The 17,341-nt window shown below is 40.1% G+C and overlaps 1 protein-coding gene across 2 annotated transcripts in view; it reads left to right on the top strand.

The window, feature by feature from the left end:
• Positions 1-17,341, top strand: part of CFAP53 (cilia and flagella associated protein 53) — a 49,586-nt gene that overhangs the window by 23,072 nt on the left and 9,173 nt on the right. For both annotated transcript variants that reach the window (XM_043514977.1, XM_038402842.2), the window contains exons 3-4: positions 5,869-6,042; positions 14,086-14,389. In XM_043514977.1, the coding sequence (XP_043370912.1) occupies positions 5,869-6,042; positions 14,086-14,389 (478 nt within the window). The remainder of the gene's footprint in view (positions 1-5,868; positions 6,043-14,085; positions 14,390-17,341) is intronic.

Below are 17,341 nucleotides of genomic sequence, written 5' to 3'. Positions count from 1 at the left end.
CTAAGAGAGAGTGAACTGCATTCTGGCTCATGTATCAACACAGTTATTAAAACTTCCAACTGCAGGGCTGTCATGCTCTTGGGAGTGGTTCATGACCATGAGTGCCAACATCAGGGCAGACTGTGAAAAGCAGGGCAGAGACCCCAAAGTGGTGGTATATTATGTAATTAAATTTCACCAACCCAGTAACAAATATTAACTCCTGGATCACTGTAACAGTCTTAGCATGGAGTCACAGACAGTCCTCTTGGGCACTCCAGTCTATCTTGCCACTCGTGCAAGCTGGACTTAGTGATAAATGGTCTCTTACACCGAGAATCACAAAATATTCAGGTTGCTCCCAGTCCCAAGACCCAAGTCACTTATCCCAGATCAGTTTGTACCTTGGATCTCACACCAGACATAAAGCTGGTAGCTAATCCTATAATAAACTAATTAAGGATTTATTAATTAGGAAAAAGAAACAAGATAGTTATTTACAGGTTAAAGCAGGCAGCATATATATGCAAATGAGTTTGGTCTAGGGTTCTAAAAGCACTGTCTTTTTAGGGCTAACCCAGGTTTACCATGGGGTCTCTGTGTTTTGATTCTTAGCTCTGTCCCTTGAAAGAGACCAAACAGAAAAGAGATGAAAAATCTTCATGTCAGCTATCTGTTTCAGAATTCAAGTTGATAGAATGTGCTTTCTGACATGTAGCACCTTCATGGGTGTAAGAAGGCCATTAAACGAGCTTTTGTGTTGGATGGCCTATTTAGTCTTGATAGTTCTTCTGGATGGATGGGGGAACCACTTTTCCTGCCTAGGTTCACAAGCTCAGAGCAGACATTTTTACAATTATAAAACAAAACTTACATATTATCTTATAGCATGGGATACAGACAAAAGAAGTAAGATTAATGCATGCAGCAACTTACAACCATTTTATAGAGTCTAAACACTAAACACATCCTTACAAGCTCATCATCTGTCTCAAACAGTATTAACATACAAGTGAGCTGGTCTGTTTTCCAGCTATGAATTTGAGCCATGGCAAGAGCTGACACCTGGTTTACTAGTGTCACAACAGTCAAATTGTGTTCTTAGTTATGCCAAACTCTTTAATTTAACTTTTAGATCCCAGGGCCCACTTGCAGGGCAAGCAGTTAGAAAAAAATATTGTTCCTAGTGAATAAGTAAATTCAGTCCAGAAATTGTTGATAAACAATACACACGAGACTTCATGATGCCATTTTACGTTTTTATGGAATAGAACTGAACTTGAATCATCCTAGAAAAAAGTCAAATGCTTTAATTTCTTAGTCAGTGTACATCTTTTTCATTAAGTGAATTCAGTGTTGTGAGAAATGCTCGTTTGATAGCCCTGAAGATTAATCTTCTGTCTGTTCCGAGAGTAGGCACTGCACAATGACTAGTAGTGCAAGTTTCCGTATGCTGTCTTTCAAGCATGACTTAACCCTGACTTGGAGGTGCCATGTGTAGTGAGAAGGAAGTTCAGTGTCCATCACCAGTGAGTCCTTATAGCAAAAATTCTTGTTGTTAGATACTTTGCTTTACAAATATTAACTAATATTATATTTACCAGTCTCCTCAGAAGTCCTCCTGTGATGTAAGTAAGTGATGTCATCCCCATTTTACGGGCGGAAAAAGTGACTTGCCCAAGGTCACAAAAGATGTCATTGTGAGGACCAGGATTAAAATTTATGAGTTCCTGGCTCTCAGTGCCATGTTCTCTCACTGCTTTTTGGGCCAAACACAGAGGTAAATGATGATGCATATTACAAGTGGTTGATATAATTTGCGTGTTCAGGGAGCAAAAAGGTATTGTACCAGGAAAAGCAAGTAACAGGTGATTGTTAGAATGTCTCAGATAAAGTGGACACTTCTCTTACTTCTTATATGCTATTGTTGCTTTTCTTAGTAAAACATCCCCTCAAAACATAAAATAGTCTAGTATGGAACTGCTTATACTTTCACAGACCTACAAATGTGTAACACTGCCTTTACAATTTGTTTGAAATTGGCCACCTCTCTTTCTCTCATATGCAGACATCGGAGCTCAATGTCCAAGTTCCATAACCAGAGGCTGCCCTCTATATCAAGAGAGGCTAGGTGTTGTAAACTGCCCTCCAGATGTCGGGTTGAGTACCTGTCACTACATGAGTTATTGACTGCAATTCTTTCCCAGTCACAACATGGGGAAGAAACCAGGCTAAGCCTGAGCATAGTTGCAGCAACTCTGGACAATCCACAGAGTACCCTGTTGAGCTGATGCAGGACCTAAGATCAAGTAGGCAAGGAGGAAGGTGCAGCGATGGACTCCTAAATGTATTTACTGTTTTAGACTCTCTCTTTCCCGCTGATGCTTTCTACTCTGTAAGAATGTAGTTTTCAGCTCTCTGGCAGTGCTGATCATTCGAACATGGTAAAGGGCCAGTAGCACTCTTATCCAAGAATGCATGTGCTGTCATAGCAAAGGGGGAGTAGTGATCAGCTGTGGTGTCACACGGGGGGGGGGGGGTGATTGCTTCCCAGAATACAAGCAGACCTTTGAGTTGGTGCTGTGTTTTTCCTGTCTGAGAATGGAGCATCAGTCAATTGGAGATGTAATGGGTTGATTTCATTTGTCACAGATGTCCAGGTAGGTAGACTTAACAGAAAGGGCAACTGGTCGAAGATCAGGCAGAGCTATGTGTGCTAGCACATACAGACTGGAAATTGGTCTATAATTCAAGCAGCTGCTAATAATGAGTGGCTGAATTCAGTTCAGTGTCAGCAAGTTGAGTGTGACATCTGGGCCCCCAAACTGCAGAGCAGCATTCAGTTGGAACAAGCACAAAGGCCAATACAGATGAATGAAGGACTGAAGGGTCTCCTCTCCAGGAGGCTCCTGATAGTTTTCATATCAAAGTGGTATGGGAAGAAATCTTCATTTGCAGGTGTTCCAAGTGGGACTGGTATGTCAGGCTATGGTCGAGTTTTACTCCCAAGTAAGTGACAACTGGATGGAACGTCAGCAGTCATCCATGGACACAGATTGAGATCGGTCAATTGGCAAGATGATTGTTTAGATGGAAAGTAGTTGCCACTGTCTTATTTTCACTAGGATTAATCTCCATTGCTTGAGGTAAGTTGTCAGCATATCCACGCTGACTGAGATTCCCTTTGATCCTGGGGAAATAATTTACAGTGTCAGCAATACAGATGTTCTCACCATAGATATACTACTTGGCCTGTGTTTCAGGGAGGTTGGAGGTGTATATCTGGGACAAAATGAGAGCCAAAACTGACTCTTGTGGAAGGCCATTAGGAAACATTTAAGGTGACTGATTTTTCTCCCCAATTTACAGGAGGAAGTTTTAGCTGCGAACCATTTCTCAGATGAACTGCAGCATTAGCCTACAAGAAATAGGCTGACTGCTAAGCTGCTGCAAGTTAACATGCCACAGGCTGCTGTCAGATCAATAGGGACTGCCTAAACTTTCTTTCCAGACTCTTATGCATTTTCTATATTTTGAGTCAGATTCTTTCCTGATCTTGGACCTAGCCTAAAGGCAAGGCAGCTGAGGATTGACTACTTCATTAATCCACATCAGGATTAATCTCTTCATCAGCTTGTCGTTAACGCACAGCAGAGAAAAGGGGTCAGTAGCTCTCTGGGTCTGTCAATGGTTTTCCTGGCTTGGGAACAGCTACAACTTCTGTTCTGCACCAGGCTTTTGGAATACTGCAATTCTCAGTACAATTCAGAATTTGAAGCAGCCACTTTTTGCTGATTGACCAAAATTGAGAAACAAACTCATTGTGAATGGTATCTGGACTAGGAGCCTTATTAGGCTGCAGTTGATGTATAGCCAGGTTGAGCTCTTGATGAGTAAAAGGAGTCATTGGGTTCGTATCCACTCCCTGAACCTGCCATTTCTCAGGAACCATCATTTTAACTGTGTGACTGTAAGCTTTGTCTTGATTAGGAGCTCTGCCATTGGCTACCAGCTGGGATGTGGTGGAGTTTGCTGTGGCTCGATATTCTTGACCAGCCTAGACTCTCCATTCATCTCTTAATAGTTTCTAGACTTTGCAACTGGAAAGTGTGAAGTTCAATTTGGAGATAGTTTCTTTCCATCGCTTTTGCCTTGTTTGAGCTAGAAGGTAAAGAAGATCTCTGATTTTTGTCACAAACCTATTAATTCTTACTGGAATTAAATTCCTGATATAGTCTGGTTGCATCAGATGACCATCCAGGAATGAATTGTTGACAAAATCCTGGGGAGAATGGAGGGGTATATATTTCTTTGCGGTGGCCAGAATTTTATCACAGAAACTTGGAAGACTGCACTGATGTTGTTCCAGTTATCGGATGTGTGGGTAAAGACTCAGACAGCTTGAACTCAGAATGGAACAGATCCTATGGTGCTTTCTGGAAATTCCACTGAGGTTTCCAAAGGCCACTGTTGTGCCTGTTGTGATTAGGCTGATGCTGGGTTTGAGGAAGCATATCAAGCATTTTATGCTCTGTGGCCACCGGAGAGTACTGACCAGCTGTTGTTTGTTTGTTTTCTAAAGTGAGGTGAGGAAAGAATCTGAGGTTCATTGTTTGCTATGGAAAGTGGGTGACAGCTTAGGATCATATAAAAGCTGCCTATCGACCGTTGATTCCCACTCTAGCCTCACACCATCCATAACATCATCTATGTATCCCCAGTGGGAATGATGTGAATTAAAAGCACCACAATGGACAGAAGATCCTTAAAAGATGGGTAACATAGGAGTTGGCCAGTTGGCAGATGGAGGTTTGTAGACATAAGTAAGAGTCAGGTCCTTCACTTTTATAGCCTACCATTCAGTGACATCATTTTGACCTGATGATTAGACTGGAGTTGCTGGATTACCTTCCATGATGTAGAATGCTATCCCATATTGCCTATGATGGAGGTGAGACATAATGGCAGAAGTTGAGAAACAGTGATAAAGGATGTTTCCTGAAGCAAGATGATGAGTGCTTTGTGTTCTACAGCCAACAGGAGGAGGACATCACTCTTGGCCACTGAACTTCCTTCGATATTGAGGTGCAGCACTTTGAGCCGACCCCAGCACTAGGGTTTGTGATGCTAGCTCTGAAAGTGACCCCCTTGGAGAACAACTCATTTGTGTTGTATTTTTTTTTCACTTTTTACAATGAGAACTTGAGCTCCAATTTTGTCTTTTGTCTACTTTATTTTTGTACTGATGATTTCCATGAGAAGGCAGTAGACTTGTTCCCCACCTCTTTTAAGATCCATTGATTCCAGAGTGAATTACAACACTTCTGAAGTATGTCATATTTTGGCCTAAATGTCATATTTAACCATGTGTGTTTTACATACTATAACGTTTAAAAATAAATTAAATTTCAAGCATCATTGCCTAGGCAGAATTCCAAGGATTTGATCTCTGAACAATTCCCTTACTTCTTTTTTTTTTTTTTTAAATGGCAGCGTATTTTAACAGCTTCATCTTTTAGAGCAACAGACTCAGCAGAGATGCACAAAGGTCCGTCCATTCTCAGGTGATATCAGAATTTCGATGGCATAACTACTTTTCATACCAATGCTTGGGTGGACCCTAAATGACCACAGAGATTTATCTATTGCTTTGTCAGTATGCTAAACTGACATGCCATCAGATAAGAAAATGATTGAGGCAGCTACTTGTCTCTCATGGTTTGTGTATAATAGGTTACACACACATACACACACTTCTGAGCATAGATTCTGTTGGACAAGATTAACTAAAAACTTTTAATCTAATAATCTCATAGTAAATGTACTAAAGCTGCAGCATTCAACAGACAGGATTGTTTAGCTTTTGTTGAAATATTTTTTTCCTTTCAGGCTTCGGGCACTTCTGGAAGCAGAAGAAAAGAGCTATTTCATTGAGATGGAGTCAATGGAAGAAACCATGCTGGAAAGAGAAGCAAAAATGAGAGAGCGAGCAAAAGTGCTGAGAGAGAAGAGAGAGGAAGAGAGACAAAAATTGGTTGCTCTAAAGCGAGAACAACAGTTCAGGTAACTCAGTGAAAAAATCTTCTCAGACTGAGAGTGGTAAGTAAATAATCTGACAGGAATGGAGACTGTAAATTAAGGAGGGAAAGAGAAATATAACTGAATTGATGCGTATTTAAGTTTCAACACGGTTTATGACAGAAGTGTCCAAACTTTGTCCAGTTGATGGCCATGCTGACTACTTGCCAAGAGTTGAAGGGCTTCACCTAACTTGAATACAGTGGAGCAGGTTGTAGTCCTCATTTTCAATAAAGAGGTGCAGCCTGTGAGGACAAGAGGTCCAAGCTTGCAGTCCTGGTCCAGATCAAGATAGCTCCTAGCAAGCAATACTCCCTATTGTGTGTAAACTACACATTTTATTCTAAACGAAAATGGCAGCAGGCCACATTGAGCTGCACTTTGACCATCCCTTGATTCAAACATTCAAAAACAATGAAAGTTTCTTTCATTTATAAAGACAAAAAACCATTTCACATGTGACTGTCTTAGCACTTTACCCTGAAAATTCAATCACTTTTGTGGTTCCTCAATAGGATGTAAAGTTATATTTTAGTTTGGTACATGCAGTGTGTAAATGCCCAGAAGTGAATGTGGCCTAAAAATAGGTTTGTGTAGCTGAATATATTCTTTCGTGAGTTTCAATGAGAAAAAGTTGAAACTATCCAAAAAAAGTCAGGGTTTAAATTCATTGAACAACTCTTTAGAAGTGATATAACTGGCCATTTTGAGCTAAGGATCTAACTTTTTTCCTTCTCATACAGCGTGATCTAACATTCTGGGCCAAATCTTCATGGGTGCTGAGCCCTACACTTTCCTTTGAAGCCAGTGAGTGTTGTAGGTGCTCATCACCTGCGAAGCGTTGGCACAATAAATCTAACTAGTTCAGTTCTTTGAAATCTTTAGTTTTCTGGGGAAGAGATGGAAATAACTCAAATGTAGGTGAATTATAATCCTTTCTGAAGGGTCCCTCTCAAACCTGAATGTTCAAGAATCCTTAGCTCCTACTCTCTAACATATAGAAGCTGGAGAGGAAAATCAAGGAAGACTTGAGCGTACCCTCTCTTTAAAGTCCAAGTACCCAGTTCAAACAAACAAATGTCCTTTTACTTTCTCAGATATTGATCTTGTGTGCTGGGATAGGTGCTCATGCAACATATGCAGGTGCAAATTCAGATGCAGACTCACAAATGTGGCCCTTGCAATTTACACTATATCCCTCCTCTCCGTCTGCTCCTAATTTAAGCTATTAAAACTCACTTTGGTCTTAAAATTGTCCCAAGGTCACATTTCCTGACTGCCTCAGTAGTTTGCACATGCAACCATTTTCATACCCCAGTTAAGCAAACTGTATGGTGAACTGTTCAAATTGTGTGGGTCAGAAGTGGGTCACTGTTTTTGGAAGGCCTTTGAAAATTAGATTTACAAAGTTGCCATTCATCTAGCATTGGAGATAGTAACATAAAGCAAGACAATTGGAGTTGGACTAGTTTTTGAAACAATGAATACAAAATACTACCAATGTGGAAATGAAAGAATAGGCTCTGTCCATGAGTGATGATTGTATCGATTACAGCATGTCTTTGCTGTGCATGATCAGAGAAGATTGTCATCCCTCAAATCATCCCTTATCACTTGAGAGTCAAAATATTTAGATGAAAAATTAACTTTTTATTGGATAATAAACATTTCTTAACACATATAATTTATTCCTAAATAGTTATGCTGGAACATGGGATTTGGGCATTTTTTTGTTTGTACCACAGCTCTTGCAGTGCTGTATGAGCATTTTCATTGGTCACTTCATGGTTTGGAGTAATAATATTGTGTTAATATATTTGAACTGTTGCTCAGAATTTACTAAGCTCATTTATAGGATAATGAAAAGGTAAGTGTAACCTACAAAGATGTAATATGATGGAGAGGATTCTGATGGCACCTGAGGCAGTAGGACAGGCAATTGTGATATGCAAAGCTATCATTTATCTTTTTTCCTGTACCTTCTCTGGTGATGTTTCTGTCTCACATTCAGCCTTTCATAGAATTTAGTTACCCCTCTCTCTCTCTCTCTCTCCCATCCTACTCTTGGTACCTCTTCTGTTTTGATGTTCACTTTTTCTTCTCTTTTTGCTCTATGACCTTTTATCTTGGGATCTTTACTTTACTTTACTCTTCTCCTCACAGGACCTCTGTACTGGTCCCAGGTAAAATTCCTGTCCTATAGATCCCCACATATAAACTATCTTAGGGTTTCTCTGGTTAAAGTGCCTATTTGTTGCAAGTTCCCATAGCAGCATTAACTGAAAGCAGTAGCTACTTTTTAACTTTAGGTATCAACCTCCCAGGACAAGAGTTCCAGTCTGTGTCCAATATTATTAGTGTTACTGTAACACTAGGCACCCTAATCTTGGACCTGGACTCCATTGTGCTAGGCACTGTAAAAACAAGGAATAGAAAGATAGCTCCTGCTCCTGCCTAAATATAAGACAAGACAACAGACACGGGAGTACAAATAAACAATCAGATAGTATTGGTGAGCATGACAGGCAGTGGTCTCTGCACATTGACAGCCTAACCATTGTCATTTTCTGTAGATCTTTGCATTAGCACTGAGAGGCAGCTTGCCCCCACCTTGTTCTTGAACTACCTGGGGCCAGTGTGGCTCCCAGTATAAACTTGAGCAGCCCACAGGGCTATCCTAATTTGCATCTCCATTGCAGTGGCCACATGGATCATTATAGGGATACAGAATCACTGGGACATAAGCAGGGTCAGCCCAACCCCAAATGACGCCCCAGGCAAAGGGCATCTTTGGCACCTCCCTGTCCCCCCATTTGTTAAACTTTTGAATACCTCAATTTTTTATTTCATTTGTATTCTATTTCACAACTTTGATGCATGATTTGCATGCATAATTTATCCCTGTCATATAAGATGATAAATTTGCACGCTAGAATCTGTAAATCTGTATTTATTCATGTCCTATATAATCAAATAAAAATATTCATTTCCTATAAGCTTATAGAAACTTTTAATTTTAAGGATAACTGAAATGGACTAACAGCAAGAAATTGAGCTGTGGACCAGTATTAAATAGTGTTACAGAGGTGACAGCCTTAGAATGTGAACTCTAGTCCTTTAGTTCAAAAGGTTGCTTTTCTCGCCTTTGTTCTTGCAAACTGAGGCACAGCTTCAGAGAGATCCAAATACTGGCCAGTGGTATTTTTCAAGTAATAAAATATCAAGCAACGTCTGTCTCTCGTTGGCCACCACCAATTGAAGATATGTTTTAATGAGCCTGAGCTTTGAAAAGCTGTGCTCACCACTTGCAACTATGACCGGGCAGCATGAGCACAATCCTCAAAGCTATCCATGCATTAGGAAAAGCGTCCTTCAGCTCTGCGTCATGAATGAATTGGAGAACTTGGAGTAGCAAGTGCTTCGTGTGTTGCAAAATGTGAGGGATGTTGTCCAATTTGACAGAGATGTATATCGTTGATGTCTGATCATTCCACATGTGTCAGCATCTATGTGTCTGCGTCTATGTTCTGCCATCTTAGAAAGTTACAAAACTTATGTGTTAAGCATGGCAAAAGAAGTAACAGTATTTCTTTTATATTGTTGCATAGATAGGGGTTTGATAGATATCTCTGGTGTCTCATTAAATATGTCCTTTATTAGTCGCTACTTACACTCTTCAAGTCTTAAAACACAAATACACTTTCACAATTAGACAGTAAAACAAGATTCACAATGATCTCACTGGGCTCTCAGTTCACTTCACTTCGTTCTTGTATCTCACTGACTGACACCGTGCCCCTTCTATACCCATAAGGACATGGCTGACACATTCTAGGAGGTTCAAGGAAAATGTAGTTCTCAAAAAGTCTGAAAGGTTCCAGGAGATTCTACAAAGGTCCAGAACATTCTAGTAGGTTAGGGAAAAATGAATCCACAAACAGAATACCTGAAGCATTTTACTTCCCTTTATTTTCCCTTTTGTTGCTAACATCAAAAACAGCACCCCAAGCCTGGCACTCCAGGCAGTCACCTGGATCATCTGCCCTTCAATCCGGCCCTAGACATAAGCACTCTGGCTATTTCCCTCCTTCTCCTATCTTCCCCTCTGTGCTGGATCTCCTGGGGGAGGAGAGGTATATGCCTTGGGAGAGGACCTTTTGCCCATGGAAACCTCCTCCCCTGACTTCATGTAACCCTTTCCACTGATTTTGCTGGCACAAAGGAAGTACAGCTCAGCAACACTGTTCCCTCTAAGCTGTGCGCGTGTGTACGCTCACACAGATCCTAAACCCCATGCTCATGGCAAAATACCGCATGCACAAAAATTTGCACAGAAGAAATTTTTTGCACACATGGCCTGTCAATAATTAGAGGGAACATTGCTCAGCAGTGAATGCCATCTCTCTCAACTGTGTTTTATGTGAGTGCCTTAAAGAATGCAATATAGCCAGCACAAACTGTCAACAGATTGAATGAATGATCTTTTGTTCTCCTTCTTAAGACAGGTATCTTCCTTCTTTCTTCCAGTTTCATGCATTTGAATAGTATTTTTGAATCCTTTTTTCTTTATCCTTTCTTTTCCCCACTGAGTGAGGGTGGTTAGTGTCATGGTATGTGGGGAGAAAGGGTCTCTTCCTTCTGAAGTCTTCAAAAGCTGATGTCACTCTAATCTGTGATAGGGTACTCTATCACCATGAATTAAATCTTTGTCCCCTGTACTCACAAGCAATATTTCCATTGCTTCAGATTATCTTGGTTGTTGTGTTAGGGTCTGGTCATGGGAGAGAGGTTATTCTTGAGATAGTGGAAAACTTTGAAGAGAGAACAAGGCCTTGAGTTTTAACCTGGATTCTCTGGGGAGCCAGTGCAATGGCAAGGGTAGAGATGGTGCCTGTTCTTTTACTTGGGCTTTTCTCAGAAACTTCTAATAGCCAGTTGTACCTCAGCCGTAATCATTCTCATGGGTGTAGTTCTGCAAAGCTTCATATTCTCTCTCACCTAGTTCATGAAACCACAGGGGGTGATGGTGAGAAGTTATGAACTCATATGTGAGCAATTAATAATGTGAACAGCAGTTTCTATTTCTATCACATCTATCTCTGGAAGCATTTTATCCTCGCTATCTTGATGCCTAAATGAGATTGGAACCTGGATGAAGGACATCTCGCTGAAGATAAACCTAGGAAAGATGGAGATGACCTTTGTAGAAAGAGGGGAATGTTTTGAAGAACTGTCCAACAGTGTAATATCACCTTCCATCTAGCTTTGGAAGATTCTTGTAACTTAGAGGGTGGTGCTAATCTCTGCTGCTTTGGGCCTGGTTATTTATTAAAATATAGTTTTATAACTTTTTTTTTAAATAAATCAGTGGCAACTTTAATTTTTGAGTTATTCCATTTTTCCTTTCTCCCCATCTTATCAGTTGGAACCAAAGAGAACTTTCCTTATTGATATATTTTAGAGAAATGTACAATGCCAGAGTTTGCATAAAAAGATGATATCCCCTCTTTCTTGTGTTAACACTACAGGCATCTCACGCAAAAGACTGTTATCACGGCAATTTTGTCTCAGATCCATTACATGGATAAATCATTGTGAGGGAAGTAAATTTGGCTTCTATCTTCTCGAAATTACTATATACAGTCTGCATTTTTAATGTTAAGAGGCTTAGGACAGCACAGTGAAGAAGTAAAACAGCCATCTGGGGGAGCAGATGTTCATATGTTGCTGTTAAAGCTGCTTTGAAGGACTTATTTTGGTGGAATCAATCAATTACAGTTATTTTATATTAAAATTCTAACCATGGCAAACTTTTCTCCTTGAGAATTCTACTAAATTCAAATAGCATGAAACTACTAAACTACTTGAAACTACTAAATTCAGATTGCATGAAATAAAATAACAAAATTTTAATCCCTTCATGGCTGAGAGAACTTTGAACCCCTAGTATTGAGGGAGTATAGTTTTCCTTAGGATAATACCTTTCAGATCTCAAGAACTATACATTTCCTTTGGAACACTATGGAAACAGTACATTTTCTCATTAATACTGATTATTTTAGTGTCTAGTCACTGAATTCTACCCAAAATTCTACACTATTCATGTAGCTGAAGTTGTATATCTTAGATCGACCCCACGTGGTAGTGTAGACAAGCCGATACACTGTGCTTGGTGGACCTCACATGATCATTTTGATCGTTCTTTCTTTTCCATTGACAAGCCTCTCCAAAGATTAGGTTACACCTACAGTTAAAATGCAGGTTAACTGTAACTAAAATGCAAAAGAACTGGAAACAGCATTTTATAGTTGTTTAATACTTCGTACATGCAGCAAGATCCCAGTGAGCCTAATTTATAATTCTTAGCCTTTACTTTGCATTTCATACCTTCAGAGCATTTTATAGAACTGAACTCATCCTCAGGACAGCATATGAAAAGGGGAAGTATTCTAAATCCTTTTGTTGCAGAGGAGAAAATAAATTTAAGTCCAAGAAGTGTCCAATGTCCTAACCACACCCTCATACTATCTCCCTAGATGTGGTGGTAGCAGATGGTAGCATGTTAGCTCTATTAAAGCAGGGCATCAATTGGAGTACTAGAGATAACTAAACACAATCCAAGGCATCTGTGGACTTTTATAAAAATTAAAAAAAAAGTCAGGATATGAAATAGTTTGGTTCTTCTGTATGTTCCTTTTAAGTCATAATTTAAATGTCTAAAACCCAATATTTTTGTTAGAAAAGGAGATGTGATTCTATTTCACAGAATTGGATATTATACCAGCTACTCAAATGTTGCCCACAATCAAAAGTGTAATTCCTAGAAAATGATCTATCAGCAAGTACTTCTTTATGCAATACTCAGAATCTCTGTATCATCACAGAATTTGCATCTTGTTCAGTCTCCTCTCACCTGCCCTACAAGCCATACTGAGCTCTATGAAAAGCAAAAAAAGACTGTTGTGAGAAAAGGCAACCGGAACTAAAATGTTGTTGTAAGGCACGTTAACCAAAGCATCCAACAAGCCGGAAAGGTGCTGAGCACTGCTGCTACCTTGAAGTGCCAACACAAAGCAACATCAGTTTGGGCAGCCAGGCTTGCAATGTCTAAAATCTGTATTTGTCCAAGCTCTTAAACTGAATGCATGCTACTGCAAGGCCTCAAATGTCTATGCCTTTCATTTATCATATGTGATATCAAGGCCATGTTTATCTATAGCTTCTGGAATGCCCAGAGTACATATATAAGATTCCCAATTTTGTTGGCTTAGATGAGAGGTTATCAGTTCTCCCTAATAGCTTAGCTGCCCCACCACTCCTTCCAGATTCTTCTCCCACCCTCACCTTCATGCCTTCTTCCATGCTGTCTCCTTTCAGTCCCTATCCCTGTGCACCAGGTGTTCCACCTTCTGTTCACTTAGATCACTCTTTAAAACTCGGGTTTCCCCTCAAGGTCATCAGTGCTAACCCTGCTAACTAAAAATGTTGCCATCAACCAGTTCAGTTAAGGAAAAACCCTACAATGTAAAGCAGTGATCCTCAGAAGCATGAATGATTAGTTTCTTGTGTGACAGCTGTCACCTTGGCTCCAGAGGTCCCAGGGTCAATAAAATCTGGTATGTTCTTACTGAACAGTGTAACAAAGACTCCGACACTGGTGATCAGTTTCTTAATGTGATTCAGCATCAGAGTTATTAGCAAATACTAAGACAGAAATTTGGAATGTGTGTAATTACATATTATCTCTGTTTTACAGGTGGGTAAACTGAGGCATGTAGCTTAAGGACTTGTGCCTTCTGCCATTAATGTCAATGGAAAAATTCCTATTGACTTCACCAGTGCAGGATGAGGTGCTTAGTGACTTTCCCAGGCCTTAGTATGAGTGTTATAACCAGTTTTAGAATTCAGCAATTTCTGGCTCTGTCTCTTCTGCTCAGATCATAGGACCCTGACTCTGTCTCCATCAAAAGTCACCAAACTAGCTGCCTATTATCTTATGACTCCTTTTGTCTTTATATACATGTTCAGAGAACAGTGTGAGGAGGTTCGTTTGCAATGGAGTCAGAGACATCAAAAGGAGGTGTGTTCAGACCGACTGGCCCAACTGGCCCTTAAGGAAGAATTGAAGAAGCAAGAGAAGAGGGAGGAACAGATATTTGCAGAGCTTTGGGAAGAAGACCGATTGGCCAAGGAAAAACGAGGGATAGAGGACTTCCAGAAAAAATCCGAACAGAATGAAGAATTGCTGAATGTGCTTAATGCTCAGGTAGCTGCACTGGATGCTCAAAGAGAGGCGACAAAGCAACTGAAAGAAGAAGAGGCTCGATTACTGGTAATTTGATATAGTTTTCAATGCAGGGTCATAATTAAAGGTTTACCTTCCATAGATATTTAAATTAGTGTGTACCTTACTTGAATCTTCTGCTAATTTTCACAGCAGGCTATAAAGCTCACCTGTGTTAATAAAATGTTCCTGAAGGAACAGGTTGAAGGATAAATGTTTTTAGTCTGACTGGGCTGGGAGTGGTTGAAAATTGACCCTGGAGTGAACAGAATCTTCTTATGTGTGGGTTTCAATGACTGAAATGCTCAGAAGCTAGCATTGGGGAAGGAGCTGTCTACTAGTATATGGCTGTGATTTTCAAAGAGAAAATGGAAATTGGGCATCCAGTTCCCTCAGGTTGCTTTGAAAATAGCCTATATTTCTACAGCATCTAGCACAGTGAACCTGGGTGTAGCCTAAAGCACTGCTTTAATACAAATAATACTGAGCACTCGATAATAATAGATGCATATTATAAATCATGTCTTCCATTTAAAGTAATGGGAATTAAGCATCCAAATCCCTTTGATCGCTTCGAAAATCTCTGCCATGTAGCAGTAAACAGTCCATGTACCATTTCAGTCATTTCAAACCACACATAGGAAAATTTCTGTTTGCTCCAAGGCAACTTTCAGGGCACACCCTGTCAGACGAAAATCACTTGTCTTTCAATGTGCTTCTTTGGGGAAAAAAATATTAAAAGAGATAGGCTTTGCAGCCTGCTCTAAAAGTCATTTGCCTGAAAGAAGATGTGGAAGTTGGCAATGTTATTTTTTTAATACTGTGTCTGCAGCTACTACTACTGAGAGGTTTCATTTGGGTTCAGCACAGGCAATGAACAGCAAAGTACAGTGCGTCTTTGTATCCTTGTTTTATCAACATTTTTATGTGATTGCCTACCACAAATTATTTGAAAGCTGTTTTCTCTCTGCAATAATATCATAGTATTTCATTGCTTTAATGACAATTTTGCGCCTCATATTAAACTCCTCTAATGTTCAGAAATGCATTGGCAGAATTGATAAATAGGCACAGTATAGCCAATTTCTACTAGCCATTGCAATGGAAATTGATTATTTAGGGAGAAAAATAATGCTATCTTTGCTGTCTTGGACCCTGTCCATCTTATCGCACCAACCTCTGCTAGCTGTAGCTCTTAGAAAATGGTTGCTAAGTGCTGTTCTGTTTAACATGATTTACATGCATGGTGTAGAGTTATGTTTTGCAGAAACATGCTTCAGCCCTTCTGGAATGTCCATATTCAATCCTGCTAAATCTATGTCCATATCCTCCAGAGGATGAACAGTGTGGGAGTTGGCACATGTGTGGCACATGATGCCACACTATCATACAGTGGATGCAGTGCACTGCAGACATTATCCAACACGGATGCAGATCAGTCCTTTGTCACAGCTGCTATTGCTCAGTTTTTTGCCATTCATAGGCATCAGACTGCTTATAGTTGGAGAAGTCAGTTAAGAGCAGGGAGGTTAAATACCCTGGGTAGTAGCTGCTCCAGCATTGTTACTATTGTACAGCTCTGTTCTATCTCATGGGCCTGTTTTGGCAGTAGAGTGTTGTGTATGCTGTGTATCAAATACTAGACTATCAATCTACTCTTTGGAGCCCTGAGAGAGTGTAGCTGGCAAACTAATCTGTCTGAATCCTGCATCTGTTTTGAGGAGGGTACCCCTAAACGAAGAGTGTTGTACATAAGCACACTTACTTGGTGTTGGCAGATGGGATATCAGTCAGTGGGATGATTGATATGGCTTTGGCTGATGTTGCAGAAGGGTAACAAACATTTATGTTTTGGACTTGGGTTACTGTGATGAGTTTGGGATAAATGCCTAAACAGATAATTTGCTTGCTGGTGTTAAGGAAGCTTGGAGAATGGGGTAAATAATTCTGGCATTAGCATCTCCATCATATGTTGGCAAATTTTACAGTTTTTACTAGAGGTGTATTTCCTAATTCATTCCTCATCCTGTCCCACCCTTGATCTTTATTCCATTGTTGTCATTTATTTTCAGATGATTTCTCTGACATTCGGTACAGTAACTCCTCACTTAAAGTCATCCCGGTTAACGTGTTTCATTGTTACGTTGCTGATCAATTAGGGAACATGCTTGTTTACAGTTGCGCAATGCTCCCTTAATCAAACGTTGTTTGGCAGCTGCCTGCTTTGTCCACTGCTTGCAGAATGAGCAGTCCCTTGGAGCTAGCTGGTGGGGGGCTTGGAACCAGGGTGGACCGGCAGCCCCACTATCAGCTCCCCACAAAATTGTTTTTCTTAACCTCTGAGGATAGGACAAAAAGCAATGGGCTTAAATTGCAGCAAGGGAGGTATAGGTTGGACATTAGGGAAAACTGCCTGTCAGGTGGTTAAGCACTGGAATAAATTGTGTAGGGAGGTTGTGGAGTCTCAATCACTGGAGATTTTTAAGAGCAGGTTAGGCAAACACCTGTCAGGGATGGTCTAGATAATATTTAGTCCTGCCATGAGTGCAGGGGACTGGACTAGATGACCTCTCGAGGTCCCTTCCAGTTCTGATTCTATAATTCTACATGGGGAAAATTGGGAGGACCAGTTGTAACAGTTTTGTGGACACAGTTTGGAGTCTTTATTCACATAAGGAAATTACTTTTTTTTTTAAACTTAAAACCATGCTATAGCTTACCACCAAAACAGTTTTAGCATTGATTTGAACAGAACTATAGTGTGGTTCCAAAGCATGTTAATTGTGGATGCAAATTCTGTTATGCTGTGTTTGGATGCAGCTGGGTTTGTAAACTCTTTCATATGTGGTATGTACAGGAATTGTCACTAAGACTATGACTTTCTTACTTTGGTTTCTCAGAAATGGGTTAGGTTAAATAATCCTGAACACACATTTGTAGGGTTTCAGTCCTACACATTTAATTATTTCTTTCCTTAAATCCCAGAACTTTACTGTCTAT

Source organism: Dermochelys coriacea, chromosome 5 (genome assembly GCF_009764565.3).
Source record: "Dermochelys coriacea isolate rDerCor1 chromosome 5, rDerCor1.pri.v4, whole genome shotgun sequence".
Classification (NCBI taxonomy): domain Eukaryota; kingdom Metazoa; phylum Chordata; order Testudines; family Dermochelyidae; genus Dermochelys; species Dermochelys coriacea.
Note: the sequence above shows the minus strand (reverse complement) of the source record. Positions and strands in the feature narration are given on the sequence as shown.